The 23,048-nt window shown below is 45.0% G+C and overlaps 1 protein-coding gene across 1 annotated transcript; it reads left to right on the top strand.

Annotated features, from left to right (window-relative positions):
• The first annotated feature begins 277 nt into the window (after window positions 1–277).
• On the top strand, window positions 278–21,021 carry LOC135903841 (uncharacterized). The gene is made up of 13 exons (XM_070538165.1): window positions 278–346; window positions 1,376–1,411; window positions 1,843–1,875; window positions 2,825–2,841; window positions 4,809–4,894; window positions 5,955–5,978; window positions 8,317–8,442; window positions 10,170–10,336; window positions 12,080–12,286; window positions 17,099–17,208; window positions 17,365–17,476; window positions 18,747–19,049; window positions 20,847–21,021. The coding sequence occupies exons 5-13, from the start codon at window positions 4,873–4,875 to the stop codon at window positions 21,000–21,002; spliced, it is 1,227 nt and encodes a 408-aa protein (XP_070394266.1). The 5' UTR covers window positions 278–346; window positions 1,376–1,411; window positions 1,843–1,875; window positions 2,825–2,841; window positions 4,809–4,872; the 3' UTR covers window positions 21,003–21,021.
• Window positions 21,022–23,048: the final 2,027 nt, after the last annotated feature.

The raw sequence follows: 23,048 nt of genomic DNA, 5'->3' as shown, positions 1-23,048 counted from the left end.
AGACAAAGCGTGCTCGTTCGTTACGTGCTCGTTCGTTGCGTGCGGCTGTGTCGTCCCCGTCTCTTCGCAGAGACCCAAGCGTCCCCATTCGCCATGCAGCCGATCATTCCTTCGATTCCTCGCCAGGAACCCGCCATTCCCCCCACTATACCAAAGCTTCCCCCACCACCACAGCGGGGAGACCCGAGGCCCATGAACGTGGCACCCAACGTACCTGGCCCCGTCTCCGCTGTGGCCACCCCTGCTCGTCTATCCCCCGTCGTAACCACGCCACGACTGCCTCAGCCGCCACCGCCACCACTGCCGCCGCCGCCGCCGCCAATGCCAGCACAGTTCATGCCAAATAGTAAGCGTCCTGTGCGCTTTTCTTTACTTTTTCTTTTCATTTTCATTCAAAAGGCACTATGCCAGAAAGATTTTGCATTACTAACCAAATATAGTGAAACCCCATGATCCCACATTATCAGTCGCACATAATACATAATGCAAGCATGACAATGAGCAAGTAACACATATGGGCAATGATTAAAGTAACCAAATCATACTCAAGCAAGCAATGGAATAGCGTGCTCATAACGCTACATCGAAAATATAAATGGAAAGCAAGGACATCACCATCTATTTACCATATTGTCATATATTAGACGTTCCCGGTGCATGTTATACGTGTAACAGGTTACTTTTAGAAGACCGTCTATAACGTTTTCATGATAATAGAACTTCTTATGACTGGGTCTAGCTAAGGCGACCTAGAGGCTCATATACTGCATAGAAGTGACATTACGCGGCGTAGTTTGTTTATTACTATACTTAATAGCAGCCACATTGCATCCTGACATCGCTATGTACGTATTAAGGGCAATATTCGTGTTTATTAAGTCGATATCATCAATATATCTTACCATTGTGCGTCCATTGCTGTAAATATTACTGCATACTTAATAAATTGAAATTTCATCACACTCGTCACCCGAGTGCTTGTTCTGCGCGCTGTTTACTTCTCTGTGACAAATGACCTACTGCTAGATTTTGCTCAACTGGCCTCTGCTCATCAGTACATTGCTGCCTAGATGAGTCTAAACTAGAACTACACTTCCTGTGCTACAATGGTGAATTAAAAATGTAATTTCATTTGTTAAGGGGACCGTGGCGCTGTCTGTCGCCAGGGAAGCCAACTGCTTTTCGGACTCCGTGTCCTCCGCAATAGGAATTTCACCCTCCTGTGGGAAGATGGAATGCACATTGCAGAAATGTCCACTGCTTCTCTTCTCGCTTCCAAATCACCCTTTTCTTTATCGGGCGTCATCACAGACGTTTCATGGGCAAAAGAAGCAAGTTCTGCTGTGAAAAAAGATATTTGCTTTTCCCGTTGCAGTGGAAACGACCAATACGCAGACGCAACGAACTCAAGGTAAGCAAGCCCTTAGCTTCTAAGTATGCAGGAGCAATCGCATAAATGCATCTCGAAGATATTTAAGCGAAAATTAGTGGCTAGTGCCTGTGAAATGCAGTCATGTCAAGCTGCCTATTCCTTCCCATAGTGAAACCCTTGTGATACTGCCTCTACGGTGGGAGCAGTTCGCGTTGCAGAGAGCATACTGATAATCCCTTATACTCAGCTAGCTGCGATCTCCAGAAAAGTGACACTTTGTGAAGCATGCTTTGCAGTAATCTAAGTGAGAAAAACTTATTCTTCGGTGAAACTTCGGAAAGCAGCAAGCATTACTAGGAGAACGTGACAATTTAGTGGTACATTTTTTAAAGGAATAATTGATCGAGCATACACTGATCACTGATGCACCGTATCATTTGCGCTAAACGTGACTTTTATAACTGTTCCAGGATACTTTTCAGGCATGGACACAATTTGGGGCAGTAAGTTGGTTTTTCCGACACCCTCACAACAATTTGATTACAGCGTTTTTCGCACAATGTTTCGTTTGAATTTGTAGTGGCTTCAACGCTGTACAAAGCAAACAAGCTAACAGCTACGCGTTGAATGTCAATCTAAAGTGCCTCTTTTTAATCTTGAGGAATTGTTTACCACCCGTGCTCTTTATGTAATCTCCCTCTCTCTCTATTTCTGTGTATATATATATATATATATATATATATATATATATATATATATATACATTCGCACGCGAAATGCGAAGGTTGCGGGTTCGGTTCCCACCTGCGGCAAGTTGTTTCTTCATCCCCTTTAATCTCCATTAATTTATCATTTCTCCATTCCACTTATTAAGCACAAGTAATTTCCCCTATGTTGTCCTTGGTGTCAGTGTTTTTTGGCTTCTCATGATATGACTATATATATATATATATATATATATATATATATATATATATATATATATATATATATATATATATATATATATATATATATATATATATATATATATATATATATATATATATATATATATATATATATATATATAAACGAAGGCGCACGCTTACACAAATTCCATATTTAAGTTGGTCCAATACAGTCGTCGACAAGGGGACCTTCTTCTGTATATTCTTGTTACAGACGTTTATTTAAACAGAAAATAAACCTCTTTTCTTCTTTTAACTGGTTCAAAACATTTCTACGGCTAATCTAGTTAAACTGCAGGGAAGTAGGAGCTAGCAGTAAGCTAAGTTTTGCCTTACATGTTAGGCAAACAGGTGGGATTTTATTGCTACCTAGTACGTGTAGCGTTGGCAGCAGTGTACCTTTGACCTCCTGGCTATCTGCTACAAAGCTGAATGCGCTAAGCTTGGCTGACGATGTATTTCGATGAGCGCAGTGACCAAAAATGTTGTTTCTACCTTCCAGAGGAAAAAAACAGGCAAGTATGATTCCCATTTTTTTTTCTTGAAAGGGAGAAGATAGACAAATACGTAATAAAATTACCTCTTAGGAATTTCGCAGATAGCACCAAGTGTATTTTAGGCACCAAAGAGCCGGATTACGAAGTTAGTCTTGATTCACCATTGCTAGTACAAGGTGCGTTCGGGTTACTGTCTTTGCGACGTGTAAAGTGCATACGCGAAACACGTCGTTTGTTACGGGAGCGCAATCGGCAATTAAATAGGACGAAAAGAGTAGCTTAGTTACGTTTTTTTGTGTGTGTTCCCAAAATGAAGGTTTAGTATAGTTATACTAACAGTGGTTGTAAAGCCACACTTAATGCTAAAACAGTCCACTTACTTCGGAAGCCTCGAACTTCTCTCAGGGATATTAGATTTGCTCGACAGTGCGCGTTGCTTAGTATCCATCGCAGGTGCCGCAACACGCAACACTGCCGCTCCTCTACTTGCAGTGCTGCACAGATTAGGGTACTTTCTGCTGCAGTGATGCACTTCATCTTATTTACTAGCCTAGATGTGGGGTTTCCGTACTTCCATCTGGGAAGACATCATTACGTTGCGTGAGCCCACGTGTATGTGCCGAGATAATTGTATAGTCGTGTTCCAAGTCGGCTAAAACACGGTGCTCGTGATCGAAACGACCGCAGCACAGCACGGCGCAGCCGTCATACAAAAATTTGGCCAAAGAACACAGTTCAATTTACTAGTATGTATTAAACCATTTTTTGCTATATCGGCTACCATGCTGTAGCTCATATTGGCCAATGTCGGCCAATGTGACATCCTACTGGCTTTCCTTTCAGAGTTATTGACCGCACGATTTATCTTGAAAGTACTCTTATATTAATCGGAGCGTCACATTGCTGCCCACTATGATGCCGAACTCGTGAAGCAACAAGTGCTTCAAACAGTAAATTTCTCTTAAAGGGTCCCTTACCAGGCCACGCAGCAAATTTTGATCATACAGTGGAAATTATTACGTGCCCTCTAAGGACTGTTCCACCGCAAGAATTTTTGCAAATTAGTTCATTAATAGCCGAGATAGAGATATTGAAGTGCCGCGAACCCATGATTTCAGCAGTTGAGCGCCACTGCCAGGAGAGGTACTCTCTCCGCTTGCCCCATCTAGCCTCCACAAGTGAACGTTCCCTGCATTCTCCGATGCCGGAGCCGGAGACTCACGTGACGCATACGTCACGGGTGCCGCCTCTTTCTTTTGTCGTTGCCGGCGCACTTCCTATGACGGCCTCACACGCCTGCGGGTGCGACTATCTAGATTCGCGCAACGCACAGTTTTGCGCCCTGTGCAGGAGAACATCTGACGAGCGGCCTAAATCAGAGCTACACGAACACTGAGGCAAACGCAAATGGCTCAGAGAGCATGATCGCGGCGTTGGAAGGCGGTAGAAACGCGCGCGACTGCAACACACGGGAACAAGCAGACGAAACGGAAGCAGATTTCTCTTGCTACGGTATGAAGTAAAACAAAATCACGCAGACATACCGTTTCTATCTTTTCTTATTTCTTTAAACGATAATTCATTATTGAAGCAATGAATTAAATAACTGATGTTGCCTTGAATAATTCTTGAATACACGTGTCACGGTAAACGACGTCACAGAACCGCTTTGTACGTAGGCGCACTCGCGCGATATACGTCCAATCTTCGGCTCGGAGCGCGGCGTCCGCGAGGAGAAGGAAAAACGACGTTTAGTTTGAAATTTAAGCTGTTTCCGGGGCGCGTTGGGATGTAACTATCAGCAGGCACGATCGCTGGCGCTCATTGTGTGCACGGCGCCTGTCGGCTCAATATGGCCAGACGTGGTGAGGGGCCGTTTAATGAATTGCCCAGAAACACAAGGTTTTAGTCACGTTATTGAGATTGCTTAAGCAAGTCTCAGGCACGAGCGCTCAACTATGGTGCCAATGTTTCTGCTTTCCTCCGCAGGTCAATCACGCTGATTTTGCTGAAATTGGTAATCGTCGTTCTGTTCCTGCTTCTTCTTGTGGCGATGCTCTTGGCCTTAGTAGTCTGTAAGTGCACTGAAATATCCATAATTTCTGTGTATTAACCCGTAAGCTCCCGCTATATCAAGCTCATCGTAGGACCATCAGCGAGCGAGAAAACCCTTACCCTTAGAAAAATTGGCTTTGGGTCGATCGTTTCCGTCTTCGCTAATTGTTCGTCGATGATAGCCTCCATCTTCCATAAAATGATTTGTCTTGTTTGAATTCAGGGCCTATAATATAATCCCTTTATTGTATTTTGTTGGGCGATTGTAATAAGATATTGGATAAGCCATATACTAAAACTAACTCATGTATCGAGTAAGATGCAGATTTAAAACGTGAAACCCTCGGTTCGCTCGTGATTTCATCTCAAGGCTCTTAAATAGCATCCGATAACGGGCGATATAGCCCTACCTGAGGTGGCGGCATCAAAGACTAACGTTCTAGCGTTAAGCAAATAGCACAGATCATGAAGTATCCCCAATTAGGCGTAGCCAGAGACAAAAATCGCCTGCGAAATCGCGGTGTGTCGCATTGCTCCACAACGGAAGTCTGTGACGGCATTGCTGTTTAAGGTGCGAGTCGTGCGTTTTCACCAGTTTAAATGTTCTGAAGCCACAGCTGGCAGTTTTATAGTTATTTCACCCTTCAAATTAAAAAAAAAGGAAAAATTGTGAGTTAGCCGAAGCATACTATCAAAGAAGTCCGAGAGGACAAGCATATTTTCTATGTAGTATGTGCTATAGGTACCACCTTATTTAAGGATTTAAATGATTGAATTCGCTTGATTTCTTGTTACACTCGCCCTTCATCCCATTCCTTTGGGTAACCATTCCTGGTAAGCCTTTAAAACTTACCTCAGAACGCAGCTGGGAAGTCTACAAAGGTTTCGAAGTTACTCTATATTGAACACCTGGGAAATATTACGATAATGGTAATATTTTTATTACGTTCGACGATCGATTGCTCGTTCTTTGCATAAGCGGCACGCAATGAACAGCATTGTTTTATTTTTACATACCGGAACAAATAAGTTAAGGCATGCATGGGCTATTTTATGATGGGGCCTGTTTCTTCCTTGCAGATTACCGAGAACCTGAAAGAGACGGTGAGTCTTCAAAGTGCAGCAACCAGCCAGTGCATTCTGCGTAGCACTCTTTCTTGACACCTTTATGAATGGGAGATTAACCCACATGTCTCATTTTGCATGTGCTAATTTATCGTCTTAGCTGTAATGGAGTTATTCGTTGCATTTATTCATTTTCCTTACTATCGCGTAGGCTATTACGACTTGTAGGTTCATTCTACAGTAATAGATATGAGATCATAATCTGCTGCAATCCGGGGTATCCAAACGGTTGTATGTTTGCAAAAGGAGAAGTGTAATGAGAAATTGCAGTCCTTTATGTTGAGAATTGCTACGACCCATCTCTAGATAATTCTGTTTGATCTCTTATAAATGCTAAGAAATACTACAGTGTGTAGATCCATTTAAAGCGTCCTGGTGAAGCTGTTGTGTTAGCATTCGGCAGTGTCTGTTCATTGTTAGTCTCTTCATAATTTCCTACAAAGAAAATATCCACAAAGTACCAAGTAGCGTCATAATTCCCTACCTCACCAGCTGAAGAATGAACGAGTAGTGTTCGATATATTTTGTTCTCCTTTCGCACTGTCAGTCCTGTCCGATCATGCTCGACGAGATAATTCATAGGTCAAATTAAAAAAACCCTGGTTAGGCCAGCTGTAAAGACAACGTCGTGTACTAAGTTGGTCAAGTTGAACACCTATACGGTTGGTTAATTAGGGAACACTCATGTAGGAAAAAAACACAATAGGAAAGGCCTTGACGTCACGTTTTTGAAGCCGGAAATGCAGCCATGTTCGTGTGCCATTTCCCATTGCGCCTCCAATCAGCTCGCCGCAGCAGAGAGGGGGAATCTTTGAACTTGCATTGCTACGAGCCGCCGATAGTGTGTGCTGCCGACGGGCGTCAGAACTGATGCTTACGAAACTTTTGTAACGTACGCACTCCTGTGCTTTTCCGTGATCCGTTGAACAAAACCACAAAGACCCACCTGCGGTGGGTTTGCCCTACACTGAAACGGACGAGGCTCCGGCACCTCGTAGCAGCGGGACTCTCGCTGCATAACCCGAGCGATTACATTGCTTGGACGCAGGGACCCCATTATCGATCTCTCTTGGACTTCATTAGATCAGCAAATCTTTTTTCATTCATTTAATCATCCTTATTCTCCCCCATCCCATACCCCTGTATGCCCTGAGGCATTTACCCTCGCATTAAAAAAAAAAACACCGACGCCATGATTACTTGAGTGTGTTGCTGACTGACCACTTAGACTCACAGACCCAAAACACAACTTTCAAGCTAACACACCACGCTCCAAAGTCAGGTTGTCTCGCGAACAGGATCTGCTGCGAGAAAGGTTAGGGCGAAAAAACCTACCTCCCTTTCCAGAGGCCTAGACCAGCGGCAAGATCTTCAGAAGCGTGGTTCCTATGACAACATTGACGTTTGGGTTACCACTCCCAATAGTCTTTTGCGAAAAACAGTACGTGACTTCCGCCACACATTCTACGATACGTCCATGCTGGCCGGGGCCTCTCCTATGCTTTCCTTCTTCCGTCGGAATACTTTATTCTTAGTCATCATCTGCTCGGCTGTCACACCACCGTCTTAGGTCAACATGTGACACGATATAAAAGAATGTCCTAGTAGCTGCCGCTCCGTAAGACTCATAAAGTAAGAGTAGCTGGCGTCCATAAAATTGTGGCTGAAAGGGAGAAGATTGTCAGTGTTGTAGCCCGCATCTACAAAGAAGCTGAATGCTCCTCAAAGCATGCTGCCGTCTAGGTGAAAATGACACGAGCAGTCTGCTTCATAGCAGTGAAACGGCGTAATGACTCCGGTAGCACAGTTCTACGTGCTGATTTGCGTAGACTTCCATTCGCCAAAGACATGCAGGGTGCGATTCATACGGCTGCAGCCTGGGCTATTTTCCGCGTAAACGCAATATTGCACAGTCACCGTCACGCGCACAAGTATGGGAGTCATTGCGTAGTAAGATACTTGGAATGGGGCGTGCGTATGCTGATGATTGTTCAACTCAGGAAGCATTTCATGTTCACATCTGCTCCCGTATAACGGATAGGTAGAAAGTTTTGTCTGTTTTAAAGCAAAATAGGCTGGTCCCGGAGACATCTTGATGTAGGGTCGTGTGGGTCTCGTGGTGTAAGTATCTGCGACTTGGTATCCTGCATGGCAAGCACGTAATCACTGTGTTGTCACACGTTGTGTTTAATGGCATCAATTGTATAGCAATAATTAATTGATTCACATAGATTCCAATATGTGCCTTGGACCTGCATAATTGCTTACTAATAATTATCCCACGCGTTCATGTGGCGTCCTCTTGTTTCTTCTTTAGAAGATGTAGAGGATGATACAACAGTTGGCGCTGTAACGGAGCCGACCATGAGAACAAAGCTGAGACCCCACTACACCACATCGAAAGACCTGCCGGTGACGCCTGGAACGATTCCGACCCCCAGCAGTAAGTTAAATTTAGATGTATCAGTGTAAACTTACGGTATTTTGTTTTACACTTTTCGAAAATTATTTTTCCATGGATGCGCATGGTTGAAATCAATTGTAAATTGCTGTGTGACATTCAATTCGTACTATAGCATAAAATGTAAACTTCAGTAATCGCAATTGCGTTTAAAGTTGGCTTCACCGCTTAGCAGTATTGCATTGTGCTGAAGCGTACAGAATGCACTGTGGTGAAGGGAAGAGAGAATTTGCGCAGCACTAAGTGTTAACAACGTGCCATTATTCAGTATTTTTTGATAGGGCCTCCAGCATGCCAAGTTGGCAACGGGGAGACCAAGGCCAGAACCGGATTTGTCGTTTGTGGGGGGCTCGCTGAGACGGCTCGCGTTCTTGGGGGTGTATAGGATCGGATGCCCGCTATCGCGGACAGCCGATCTGCTACACGAACACCCCCAGAAAGTTTCAGTCTAGGTGGCTCCAACCGACGACCACTCCCGGTTCCAACTCTGATCCCCCCAGTGCCCCTTTGGTGTTTTGTAGATCCTGCGCGGCCCGCTTTGTTATCATGTTAGGTGCTCTCTTGAGGCCTACGTTTAGCGGTATTAGTTTTATTAATTCACAATTAGTTTTATAATTATTAGTTTATTAATACACAATTGTACTGCGGTGAAGCACACTGTTGCGATGCAACAAGCTCTTATGTTGCATGGCGCAAAGGAAGACGAAGACGGGCATGTGAGCTTGGCACAACCTGGTTTCCATCTTGGTCTCTCGGTGTGCTGATCTTGTAAATGCATTGTAGTTAGGTGCTTTGTTTGTGCCTCTCTGCACGTAATAATAATAAAGCAAATCTGCCATTTACGCACAAAATACCTTTGTCCGCATTTCTACCCGCTGCTCAACTCAGTAAAATTTTCTTAATAACCACTGCGGAGCAAGGGAACTCCACTATAATTTAAGCAGATTGCGAACAGCTAATTAAAACGTCATCTTTAATGTGACCACTGCATCGTCGAATGACTCTTAAATAATTTTGGCTCGTTCGAAGTCAGAGTTTCGGAGCTTCTGGTATTTATGTTAGTGTGTTAGTATGCATGTGTGACAATGCGCCTTCTATTAAAAGTTATGTTTGTCCTAAACGAAAGGCATCAGATCTCGCATTTGGTTGATAAAACAAACAAACTGAGTCTCCTTGAACACTGCAGAAAACTCCTCCGAAGCAATGAAATCCTAGAAAATGTAATGAGATACCAGTTAATGTTTATGTTACAGCTAACGCCTAATTGAGGTTAACAAATATATATATTTACGGGCTAACTGCAGTGATGCGTGGCTAAAAGACACATCCACGCATTGTTTGTCTGCTACCCATCGCTATTGTAAATACAGACCTCGTGATAAGCTTAAAGAGTGGGTGCCTCCCGCAGAAAGCCTCGTTCCAATTCAGCATTAATTTTATCTTAAATCTGTGACTCCAAATGACTGTAATTCAAAGGCGCAGCATCATAAGACGCGCTAAGGGATCAGCATCTTTTTTCACCGCAAGCTGGAATTCTTGGTTATTGTAACTTAAAGGTGCACCTTCCACACAGCAACATGATCATGACGTGGCGTGGTATAGGTTGGGCGCTCCTATGTCGCGCCGCGCTATTTCAAAAACGCATTGGAAGTATCTTCCGTGTAATTGCCATCGTCATCATGTCAGCTTGTTCTCTCGGTGGCTTGCAGCCACGACAACAATCAAGCCTATGATCTGCACGGTGAGCGACACGCTTAGCATCGAAGACCCCATCACCGAGGGCATCTGCGATTACGCTATCTTCTCCGATCTGACCGTAGTCGATGGTGACCTGAAACCCGTCCAGGGACGCTACGCATGGGAGGTATTCAAGAAGGTAAGAGGAGACTGTCATTATTATAGAAGTCTTTTTGGCAGCTGTTCATTTCACCATCGTTGTATCATAATGAGCCTAATAAAACAAACTGCAGGAAAAGGGCATCAACCAGACAACTTCATTTACCTCTGCCCGTGCCCTAACGTTTATGGATGTGCCATATGGGTAGCTGGCGCTTTGTCAGGCATTGATTGTCGTTTCCGCCTGCGTCCTGGACAATTTGTATATGATTTCCGAACAAACATATAATACCATGTCATGGCATATCATTTACTAAGCTTTCTTCGAACGCCATCAACTAAGTTTCTTCCATCGCCATCTAATGTCCTCGACTCAAGTAAATCCCTGGTTATCTGTGCCACAGGGATTGCGTGCTCTATCCAACTCTAGTCCTTATTCTTCTTATGGGCTAGGAAATCTTGCATTCATCCCCAATTTCTAATACATGGACCAAACTCTGTTAATCTCGTACACCCGTTTAGAGCAAGCGCACTTAATCTCTCACTTCGTCGCCAACGTTCGGTGTTGCCGACGCTGGGCTGCGAACTGGATGACAAGGCAGCTGCTGAGATTGCCATGGCAAGCGAACACTGGCGAAAAACATGTGACAGCGACAGGCTGAGTGTTATACAGGCTTCTTTTCGTTCTTTTGGCTAGTTCCCGCTGCCGCAGCAAAACATTGACTGCCCTTACAGATGCTGCTCATTCTGGTCTATAGACTACGGTTTCTCTCTCTATTCTATCCCTCTCTCCGTAAAAAAAATAGGCCGGCGTCTGACTCCTCGCCCCTTTCCTTACTCCTGGGGGCAGGGGGGGGGGTGCAGATTGCTTCATTCGGGATGTCATCTGCAGGCTCTAACCATGGGCTGGTAATTTCCTCCCGCGGAAGAATGTTCTAGCTGAGAGTGCTTTCTTTTCGAATCGACTGTGATGTCGCAGAACCATCGTCGAATCGATTCACTTACAAGTGCAACTCACGCGCATCTAAGAACCACCTTCAATGCAAAGGGGGTGAGTGCTGAAGCGCCATGCTCCGCCCTCTTGACGTGCCACTGTAAGACCTGGAACTTAACGAGTGCCAAGTCGAATTTAAACGGCACTTCTGCATCGTCTATCATGCCCGTGCTTGCGCGCGTTAAATATTAAGGGGAAACACACGCTACCAAAGCAGAGAAACGTGCTACCAAAGCTTCACTACAAAAGCTCACCTTATGCCGCATACGTACGATTCCTTACAAATTATTTGTTTGAGAGGGTAGAGAGGGCTTTCCCTCTACAATACGCTATGAAAGGGAAATAACACAATAAGATTTGCCATTGGTTTACATGTCAGAGTCACTATTTTAGGAGTATTTGCGTGCACACACAATCAAAAATACTATAGCGTCATTGTTAAGTGCCGTTACGGAAAAAATAAGTAAAGGTTTTATGACCAAGTGTTAGGAACCGTACCTTGTCGACTCTCGGAAAGGCTGTCACGCCATGAAATTGTGCGATGTTTGGATGCGCTGAGAGAACGCAATACTTCGCGACGCGGCATGCACTGTTCATGCAGCAGTCCCAACTCCCTTGAGTTTTGAGGCATCCAATTGCAGCGCTTGAAGTGAGGTGCGGCAAAAGAACGCGCTAACTGAAAACGGGCATAGCTGTGCATATAGCTAAACAAAATGTTATGACTTCAGCGCCCGTTTGAATTGCAAAATGCGCGAGTCTTAACAACTGTGTCTGTTTCCTGGGTCGCAGGCAATCTCTCATTCTGACAGGACGCTGGGAGGCGTGAGCTTCTCCTCGCATAAGGCCATGGAACGCGAAGGAACAATGCGTAAGCTGAGAAGCGTTAAGGACAAGCTTCTTGAGCTGGTCGTAGACTACAAGATGCTCGCCTTGGGTATGCTGGGCTTCAGGCACGACTTCTCGCAGCGCGAGGACGTGTTCGGAAAGACGTTCGAGGTGACTGTCATTTTGATTTCTAATTAGGCATTTCCCTCTGTGCGTTAAACTCGACCTCACACACACAAAAAGAAACGTCCCTACGCGATAATTTCTTGCTTTGACTAGGCTGAACACTGACTTCCATAAAATATTGCATTCTGCATTTTACGTGCCAAAACCACGATATAATTTTGAGGCAGGCCTTAGTGGGAGAATACACAGTATCTTTGGCCACCTTGAGTTCTTGTACGTGAATACAAATTTAATTACACAAGCGCTTTATGTTTACTTTTCAGTTATTTTTTCATGTTTAGATGTAGAAACATGGTAAAGAAGGCCACGTTAGCGCAAGCTATGCCGAAATCCCAACCAAATTCGTTACTTTAGCTACTCTAAAGGAGAGAGAAGCAAGAAGAAAGCACCAATCAGCGCTGTACTCAAACGAACATAAGAATACAAAGAGTGTCTCTAAGGACATCAGCACCGAAACCACACTCAATTACTTATTGGACTATCATGCACCACGCAGGAATTACAGACCCCACAAGTCTTTTCATGTATACATATACAAGAACAAGACCGTGGCATCAGTCCGTTAAACAATAAGCACGTTTCATAGCAGACAAAACCTGCAATGTCAATTGTAGGTGGTCAGTAACGTTAGCGACCACTAAAATATGGCGAAGGGCAGTAAGGGCACATCTCTTCTTGTCACGAAATGACCTCTGTTCGAACAGCTTGCTCAGTGCGAGACGACGACTTCTGTACGGCATAACCATCCCGTTACGTGGACGAATCCGCTGTTGATCATATTCACGGCATTCAATGATAATATACTCAACTGAATCGTCGGAGTTATCAAAGAAACTATAATGTGGGGACATTTTTTTTCTGATGCAATGCAAGAAGTGAAGCGTTTTTGTATGTCGCCTTCATCGAAATGCGGCCGCCGTGGCGGAGATCGAGCCCGCGAAACATACGGCTCGTCCTCACATCCTTACACCCTTAAAGGTGTAGGGTGTGAATTATATGATAATTTGTACCCTTAAGGGTGCCCCTGAATCACTTTTTATCGAAGTGCAAAAAGGCATTTGACGTGAAAATATTATGTTTCTGAAATACTTTACCGCAAAAAGTACTTCAATGCGTTAAGCAGAAGCGGAGTTATGGGCAATCAAACACGGCCTCCACTGTGCTCCCGTTACTTCTTCAATGCCTTGCATTAGGAAGGCTACGGATCAGTGGAGCGTCCCCACAACGCTCCGCCTTGTAAATGACACCGTGGCGCGCAGTTCAAATTTCATTTTGGATGTTAACGTAGATGCCACGACTTCCTCCTTTAGCGCCTACGACGCGCTGAACATAAGTCCAACGCGGTTGTCTTCAGCGAGTCGCAGTGCACTTAGCCGGTGGACCCGTGGCGGCACCTCGCGGCGGCCGTGTTATCTACGCCATGTAGCCGACCGCGGCTTGTTGTCAGCTATCGGCCAATAGCAGCCGTCTAAGGAAATGACGACATAGCGCATCCGATGACGAAATAGTGCTTTAGATGAGAGTGTAGACAGGGCTTTCTGTTGAAAAGAGAACGTTTGGGAGAAAAATGACTTCGCAAACCGTTTGCGAGATCCACGCACCGCGTACAACAGCAAAGCTTGGCTGAGTTGTTCACATCAGCGTATGCTACCCGCTGGCTATGGTATTTCGCCAAGCCCGAGGGGTGGTTCAGGGCCCCATTTAAGGACTCTTAAAGGCCTAAATAGACTTACAGTGCACGGCGTGGCTGGCTGCTGGTTTTGGCACGTAAAAATCTAAAAATTTCATTTATTTTTCCGAGATTACCTAGAAAAGTCGTTCCGGTGATCTGTTACTTTTGCATATTTCGGTAAGCGAAATGCAAATTAGTTGAGTTTGAGTGATGTACCCGCAATGGAAAAACGAAACAAATTAAATAACGATACGAATGAGACGACGAACTTTGTGGAAGACTTCTTTTACTTCACGTTTTCTGCTGGTGGGCCAGCCTACGTCAGAGTACAGTACTCTTTCCTGGGTATGTTACGTCGGGTCCTGCGTGCTGAACTTTGAAGAAAACCCATATATATATATATATATATATATATATATATATATATATATATATATATATATATAAGGATGTTTGTACTGATACGAAAGCATCTATTGCGTGAAAAAGCTTGCGTCTGTAGCACCGAAACTGCACCAACTTCTCATTGGCTGCGACGCCACGCCACGAGCGCGCCTCGAAGAAGCAGAGGTGGCAAATCGGAACATTTGCTGCCACGCTAGTGCGCCAGGTGTTGCGTGAGAAAGAAGGCATCGCCACGATGCCACGTCACCAGCACGTCACCATATCTCCTACCGCCGTCATCGACGGGAGGAAACATGGCGACGCGACGACGCGGGACGAGACGGGTTGTCGTCGGCGAGGCGGTCGCGTGACGCGCGTGTGCAGGTACCGCCATCTCGCGCTCGGAAGCCGACACGTGGTTCAGTCTCTCTCCCTCTCTCTCTCTCTCTCTCTCTCTCTCTCTCCCATACTGTGCTTAGCTGCCGCGCGCGCCTGCCGGCCTTGGTTGCCGCTGCTGTTTCCTCGGTCTCTCGTCTCGCAGGACGTTGGTAGCATGCGTCGTCCTTGATTTCTCAGCAATATCTTCCAGGTGATTCCGCTCTACAGCCAACATGCTAACATAGAAAGTGTACCAAAAAATATAAACCTCAACAATTTATTCGCAATACACGATAACATAACCCTCACAAAACGCGAAGGCATTACTCGAAGCGCAAAACTCGAAGGACCGCTCAGTGGCGTTCAATTGAACACTATTGCGTTCGCATTCATGGCTCATCAGAAATACTTAGTGAGCCTGGATAATACGAGGGCCGTTTTTTTTTCAACCTCCGATCGCTCCGTGCAGGCGCTACGCGGGCAGCAGAAAGCGGACATGCGCTGTAGGTAACTGCGCAGCTCTCGCGCTACACACTTCGCCATTGTTGACATTCAGGCGTCAGTCGGCATTGTGCTACAGCCACGTAAACATGGCTGCCATTATTGTTGCTCCCGCCAAGTGTGAATTGCAAAGTGTTATTCGTTTTCTACAGGCTGAAGGCCATGGTGCTGCAGAAATCCATCGGAGAATGAGTCGAATGTATGGGGAAAACTTCATGAGCGATGGTGTTGTGCGTGAATGGTGTCGAAATTTTAAAGATGGACGTAATGATGTGCATGATGAAGGGGGCCAAGGACGAAAATCTGTCGTTTCAGATGACCTGGTTCAACGAGTTGACAGAATGGTTAAAGAAAACCGCAGATTCACCATTACTGCTTTATCTACGGAATTTCCAGAAGTTTCAAGGTCTGTTTTGTACTCTATTGTTACTGAACGGTTACGCTACAAAAAACTTTGTGCAGGTTGGGTCCCAAAAATGTTGACGGACGGCCACAAAACTCGACCAATGGCGTCAGCTTTGGAGTTCCTTGAGCGTTATCAGGATGAAGGAGACAACCTTTTGAAATCAATCCTGACTGGGGATGAAACCTGGATTCAATACGACACACCGGAAACAAAACGACAATCACAACAATGAAGGCATTCAAATTCACCAAACAAACCAAAGAAATTCAAAAAAACCTTCAACAACAGAAAGACCATGGCTGCTGTGTTTTGGGATCAACAAGGTGTGTTGCTTGTGGAGTTTATGGAGCCCTGAACCACAATCACTGCAGCTGTTTATTGTGCAACTTTACGACGTTTGCGTAGAGCCATTCAGAACAAACGAAGAGGAAAGCTGACCGCTGGAGTTGTTCTGATCCATGAAAATGCCCGTCCACACACTGCTGGAGCAACTCAACGGCTTCTCGAACAATTTGGATGGGACATTTTCGATCATCCGCCATACAGTCCAGACTTAGCACCCTGTGACTTTCATCTTTTTCCTGGACTGAAGACGTGGCTTGGTGGGAAGCGCTTTCAAACCAATGGCGACCTTCAAACCAACGTCAAGGACTACTTGAATTCATTGGCGGCAACTTTTTTTGAAGAGGGTATTGCAAAGCTTATCCACAGATATGACAAATGCCTCAATCTCTTCGGTGATTATGTCGAAAAGTGACCGTAACTGTACTAATCTTTCGGTAATAATATTATTGTTTTAGATGAACTTGTCTTTTATTTATAGCCTATCGGAGATTGAAAAAAAACGGCTCTCGTAGTTATAAATAACAATACATTTTCATCTAATACCACAGTGGACGTACACCAATATTACTGTCATGTCTATATTGCATTGTCGCAACCCCATTTCACTTCTATTCGGTGGAGTTAAGTATGAGGCTTCGATAACACACGCATAGCCGCGCTATTCTTCTGTGATAATGTAGGTGACTCGAGCTTTAACTCTATAAAGAATGGCGAGAGATGGTTTGTGGTGAATGGCTGACTGCGACAAAATTGTTCTACTTCAACAGCCGGTGCAACGAATCAATATTTAGTTCACCTTTATTCTTTCAATTTTCTTACGAGGAGCATCACTGCGAAGGCCTAGGAACGGCGATTATGTACCATATTTCAACACTTCTAGTTAATTTTTATTGTGCTTTCGTTTTCAAGTCCGGCATAAGTGCGGCACCTCCAAAAGTATCTGGAGCAGAGTGTTCTATTTAGGCGTCATTTATGAACAAATGGGTTATGGCCTTTTGCATCCAATGTCACGACAAAATGGCCTCGATTTATTAGCGTTTTAGCCTAAAGTGGTTGCGGTGCTGCCGGGAGTAACAGTCTTCTTTTCTTTCTTGTTATAAAAATCTCGCAGTACCTGAAAGCAGCTCTCGAGCTTAGGGACGGTTCCATGACCTTTCTCGGCCTGTGGTTCATCACAGCAAAAAACGCGGAGGCGTTCGCGAAGCTTCTCGGCAACACACAGTACGTATTGTGACAAACTTACCGTAACAAACGATGAACTCTATAGCTAAATGCCCAAAGCAAGCTAAATGCCTTTCATATTGGCTAGCTTAGTGTCATTCTTGTTGTGGTTCCACTGTTGACCTAAATCACGGTATTTTTTTTTCTTCCTTTTAGATCCATCGACTTTATCATCATACAGACCCACATAACAATGACTGCGCAAAACGGGTCTTGCTACGCTTACATGATCAGCGAGGGCAAGGAATTCGGCGATGTACCGAATTTCGTAAGTGCTGGCGAATGGTTTGTAACGTACCATTTATCGCGCAGTGCAAACATGTCAGCCTTGGCTTCTTTGCGAAATCGGAACGTACTTTGCCACACGAAGAAGCTACAAGTTAGTTCTTGCAGCACTGGTTATTCCACGGTTGTACACTAATGGCATTCTCGAAAGAGAGGACGCCTTGTATCAGCAATAATAATTTCGATATTTATTTTCTCTGGCAAAGGTTAAATCAAGTACTCATCGGGAAAGCATAACGCGCTTTTCCTGAAGCACCATATAAGTTCACTGGCTTTGACACTGACCCCATAACGCGCCAGAGGAACGGGCCTTCGGAATTCTTCACAGCTCTCCGCACTAAGTGAATTGTGTTGCCACGAATCATCCCCCTTTGCAGCGCTATATGTCCTGCTCAATCAATGCTGTCCTGTCCGGTTAATCAATTACTCCTTCACTTTATGTGCTGGTGTGTTGGCGGCTAATTTAAATGGTGCAAGAAGCTGACTTTACCGTTTGCAATAGTCCGTCACAGTCCCTGTAGGCCTCACGTGCGGTGTTTTAATGCTTTGGAAGATTAGCGACACTGCTCCGAGTCAGCCTAGCAGTCTTCTAAGTGTTCGCCATGGGCCACTCCGACGCGGGACGGCCGCAAACAACCATCTTTGAAGTACACCAACATTGCATTTTTCTCGCGAGGCCATCGCTTTCAAACGTACAATTCCCCGAAGCAGCCACAGCTACTCATGTCACGGCTATCGAGAACTGAAAACTCTACATGACCTACGTAATTTTTATTTTTGATATCTTTCCTAGCTGTCACGCGAAGTTCGCGATTTTCGTTGAAGTTGTTCGTAACAGTATCCTCTTGATCATAGTTGTGCCTCGTAACCAGAAAGTGGTTTTGGCACGTAAAACCTAATAATATAGTTTTTTCCTAATCATAGTACTTGTTTTATCGTGGTAGAGCAAATGGGACGAAACGGCCACTCTGTTAGAAGGTTCTTTTTAAAACATCAGTGATAACAACGAAAAGAAACGTCTTATTTCGATGGCAACGGTTCAACCAACCTGTGTTTGAAACGTTGACACCAGTTCGATTAGCTAATTTTTGTAATCACTGTTCTTCCCTGTAAGCGAAGTTACTAGCAACACTGAATACTAGTAGTGGTAGTATCCCGTCGCCAAATACCGCCTGTGTATAGGATTTCTGCGTGATCTCGTATTCTTCGTTACGTTCTCTTTGCTAACAATGGAACGCTAATTACACCCACAGGCGACGGCTGAGGTGGCCTTGAGACGTCTGCGGGAGGTCGGGGTCGACGGCCTTCGAGTGCTTTTCTCGTCGAGCATGGCCGTGATGGCGTACGTGAGCGCCAAGGGGTCGCCCAGCGTCGGCCCACGCAGAAGGAAGTGCGATCGTTCCTTCTTAGCCGATATCGACTCTGTTTGCCGCGAGACGCTCGGCTACCTGCAGTCCGAGTACTGGCCGGACGACATGTCCGAGTCCATCACATTCCGAGAGTTCGGGAGCGGCTACATGTTTGTCTTCGAAAGCATCAACTCGCTCAATGGCAAGGTGGGAAGCGGTACACCTTATTGCGCTGTTTTGTATGTAAACCACTGAGACCACGCGCGCGGTTTCTTGGGCGTCTTATCTCATCCCTATGCAGACTAACCCCCGTATTCTCAAACGCTCCTCGAATCTAAGCACCTCAACTAATAGATGATTGTGATGATTTATTGCACCCCCTTTGGAACGGGGCAGTGACAAGTAGTCACCTAGCCCGCTTGAGTTATTCAGGTATGCTATGCCTGCTTTTCATTTTAACATTTTTGTATACACCTCCTTGAACCTATTTTCTCTTCCTCAAAACTTCATTATCTACTTTGTACCGCTGCCTACGCCTGTAGCGGATCCAGTCGTATTAATTTCGTCACTGCATTTTTTTAGCGATATTTCAAACGTTTCTAGCTTATCTCGGATGCTGCCGGGTTGATGCTTCCGTCCTCTTTAGATCCAAGCGGTTCTAGAATATGCACGCAAAACTACAGGTATCACAGGGTGAATCACTTCGCACTTCATTAGGATGTACTGAGTAGGCTCCAGTTATTTTCTGTAGCGTACAGATGCTTTATCTTGTTGCGAACATTTATTCCAGTATGTTTTGTAGTTAAGCCACCAGCTCTAGCCTCAAATAGCGAGGCCCCTCTGTGTTATCGTGCAGATATTCCCTTCTTATTTCTTCCTTTTCATTCTTGTAAATCTCCGGTCTTTTTTGTTTCCATTATTTGCATTCAATTTAACGATTCTGTCTCTCTCACTTTCTCTTTGATGACTCCTTGTTGTCTATTTACACTTTCAATTTTCCTGCACGCGGTTTCCAACATTCTTGATCACTTTTTTCATTCTGTGACCACACTTTTCAGGTACAGATATTGGTGCACTTTAGCGACTCATTTATATTGACCCATTATTCTGAGTCGTTCTTCAACACTAATTTTGCTCTTTGATTCTCTCACCTCAGGAGAGGCCCCACCCATATCACTCTGCACTGCCTCTTTTGGGATTTTGCCATGGGCTCCCAAAGGCAACCGGCCTCCAATGTCTGGTTAACTTCAAACCCGGATAAGACATCCGATTTTAAGCATACTGAGCTGATAATTGCGCCACCTTTCGAACGAGGAAGACACTAGGCTTCATAAGAACTGCTTTGGAGTAGTGGATAACGCTAAGTAACAACTTTTGTCGAGGGCCGGCACTGCTTCTATTTTTTTGAGCGGAAAAACCTTCTAGAATATCGGGGCCCTGCTAGGTTTACTTGAATTGGCAAGCGCGGGTCCAGTCATAGCCATACTCAGGCGTTCCGACGTGATAGCGCTTACTTGAGCTTGTATAAAATAGGGAATGATTGTTGCAGCAGCCTCCACTGAGGCAAGAAATAAAACAGCGCGTCCCGTTGATCGTGACTGGCTACGAACCACCGACCCGACTGCATTCAAATGGGCGTTGCATGTGGGTTGGGCAGAGTCAACGCGCCTCATGCAGTCGAGCTGGTGCAAACCGATTCTACACTCGCTAAGCTCGACGGGCTAGCGTTTTACATGAAAACGGCAGACAATTCATTGCGCAACATGCAAACTCGAATCGTTTTGGTCAGGTCAAGTTTTCTTGTATAAATGTCATGCATGTGGGCCTCTCTATCATCTGCTAGCCTCTTCCGCTTCCGGCGCTTACGAGCGTCGTTGCTCGTATCTAGCATTTGCAGACTTCGGTGCCCGTCCTGAGCATGCGTTAATTTTTTTTTCTCTTTTTGATTTGGGCTTTAGAACTTATTATTCTCTGATTAATACGGCGCTTTGTTTTATTTTTCAGGCAACTCGCTACGGAAACATGACAGATGGCTGGGCGTTTTTCGAAATCCAGCGCGACGTATACTGGCCATGCAGTACTGGTCGCGCGTACGGACGTGTCAAGCACGGCATCTCCGTAATGCGGGGCAAGCGGTCAGCAATAAAATCGGCCGCATAGTGGCAGTTGCGTTAATCAACCATTGCAGTTACATTGCATACATATGGGCATGTGTGACTAAGCACTTGTAAGGCATACATATGGTGACCAAAATTTAGGTACTTCTTAACCCTTACTTATGTAACAAAGACCCTTCTGACATATCTAACCAGATTTTGTTCTGGCTGATTAAACAGAAGGTGAAACTTCGCCAGGATTAGCTTCGCAAAATAAAATATTTTGTCAGTGACGATGACCATGGTACTTTTAGTTTTAGACTTCTTCGGATCACGGATCGTTCGGATCATGTTGACTCGAAAATCCACTTTTACTATTTACCTTATGCAGAAAAAGACAGAAAAACTTGATCTAAATCATCTTGCTCCCTCTTTCTATAAAGTCAATCCACTGGAGCTGACTCGAGCAAAACGCAGCGCTAAACGATAGGACGAAGAGAAGGACACAGACCACAGTGCTGTGGTCTATGCCCTTCTCTTCGTCCTGTCGTTTGGTGCTGTTTGCTGTTCGAAATCATGAACCAAGTGCGTGCCCTTTCGCAGAGGTGACTCTATTCTTTCCTTAGTACTGGAAATTTATTGTGCAACCCTTGCAGAGCCGAGGAAAATAAAGTTGGTACGCAGAAAGAACGTAAACTTATCAAACTCTAAGCTATGGCTTGCATTTATTATTTTTTGTAAAACCTGAAGCTATTGCGTCCCGCAACTACGATTGATTTAGGCATTCCGTATTGGGCGGGGGAGGGGAGGTCAAAGGGTCGAGGCTCTAGATTTATTTTTGTCGCATAGTTCTTTAACGTTCAAGCGAATCTAAGTACACGGGCGTTTCGGCGTTTCGTCGCTGTCGAAGTACCGTCGCCTCGGCTGGCATTCGTTCGAAGAGAATTCATTCGAAGTAGGTGTGCCGCGCGAAATCGGCGGCTATAAATCGTAGATAGAAATATGTGGCATAAAGTGAACAATTAAAAAGGTAATTGACGTAATTACGATAACTATTTAATTGCAATTTTTTTTACTTTTCTTAGAAGTAATGGCCGCCTCATCGAGTAATTAGATCAAGGGTTAGAATTGTGCTAACTGTCACAGGCAGTTAGTTTAGCGAAAGAAAAAAAAAAACCCTGAATAGCAAAATAAAAGCATGCATAGAGCAGCCCTCAAATTTCGCATTGTGGATTATCGTAATTGTCGGTGAATTTTTTTCTTGAATAATTTATTCCCCCCCCCCACTTCCAGGGTAGAAGTCATGATGATGATGATGATGATTTTACACGTGTAAGAACAAAACAATGCTGCGCACGAGGTCGCGGGATCGAATCCCGGCCACGGCGGCCGCATTTCGATGGGGGCGAAATGCGAAAACACCCGGGTGCTTAGATTTAGGTGCACGTTAAAGAACCCCAGGTGGTCAAAATTTCCGGAGTCCTCCACTACGGCGTGCCTCATAATCAGAAAGTGGTTTTGGCACGTAAAACCCCAAATATTATTATTATTAACAAAACAACAATTGTGGGATAGCTGGCAGGTCTGCACGCTCGACGTCGTCACTTGTGTCGAAAGTTGAGGTGGCGCGACCGCGGCGAGTGAAGAAGAGACGTCTAGTTCTTTGAGCGTCGCCACACCGTGTTTTTATTCCCGCGTCGCAATCCCGGCTCCGACACAGGCGGCGCCACCAGACAGCTCATAGAAGCATAGGTGGCAACCACAACACCTCCTTCCTTTAAGAACTTGTAGCTCTTGTAGCACCACTTTCAAGTGCAAGCGCCCAGGCGAAACTACGCGGTGGCTACCCCATGTTCTCGCAACACTGCCTTCTTGGGAACCACCAACATCCTCTGGCATTGTGGTCAATGCTGAGCCGCTGTTGGATCTGCAGATCAAGAAACCAGCGTTGTGTGTGTAGACGCCACAGGGTCCGTCTGATACTTATGTGAGAACCCCGATAGGTGACACCGGTTGCGCTGTAGGACTGTACCTTGACCTGTCTCCACGATGTAACAACGAGGTCATTGGCCCTCACTTAACTCAGTAGCTTAAACTCTTTCAGGTCGAA

This window comes from Dermacentor albipictus, chromosome 4 (assembly GCF_038994185.2).
Source record: "Dermacentor albipictus isolate Rhodes 1998 colony chromosome 4, USDA_Dalb.pri_finalv2, whole genome shotgun sequence".
Classification (NCBI taxonomy): domain Eukaryota; kingdom Metazoa; phylum Arthropoda; class Arachnida; order Ixodida; family Ixodidae; genus Dermacentor; species Dermacentor albipictus.
Note: the sequence above shows the minus strand (reverse complement) of the source record. Positions and strands in the feature narration are given on the sequence as shown.

Bases quoted from the DNA above. Each gene is read 5' to 3' on its own strand.
- LOC135903841 (XM_070538165.1), top strand. From the start codon at position 4,873: ATGCTCTTGGCCTTAGTAGTCT. The intron at 8,443-10,169 runs GTAAGTTAAATT...GGTGGCTTGCAG, and splicing joins AACGATTCCGACCCCCAGCA to CCACGACAACAATCAAGCCT. The intron at 10,337-12,079 runs GTAAGAGGAGAC...CCTGGGTCGCAG, and splicing joins CATGGGAGGTATTCAAGAAG to GCAATCTCTCATTCTGACAG.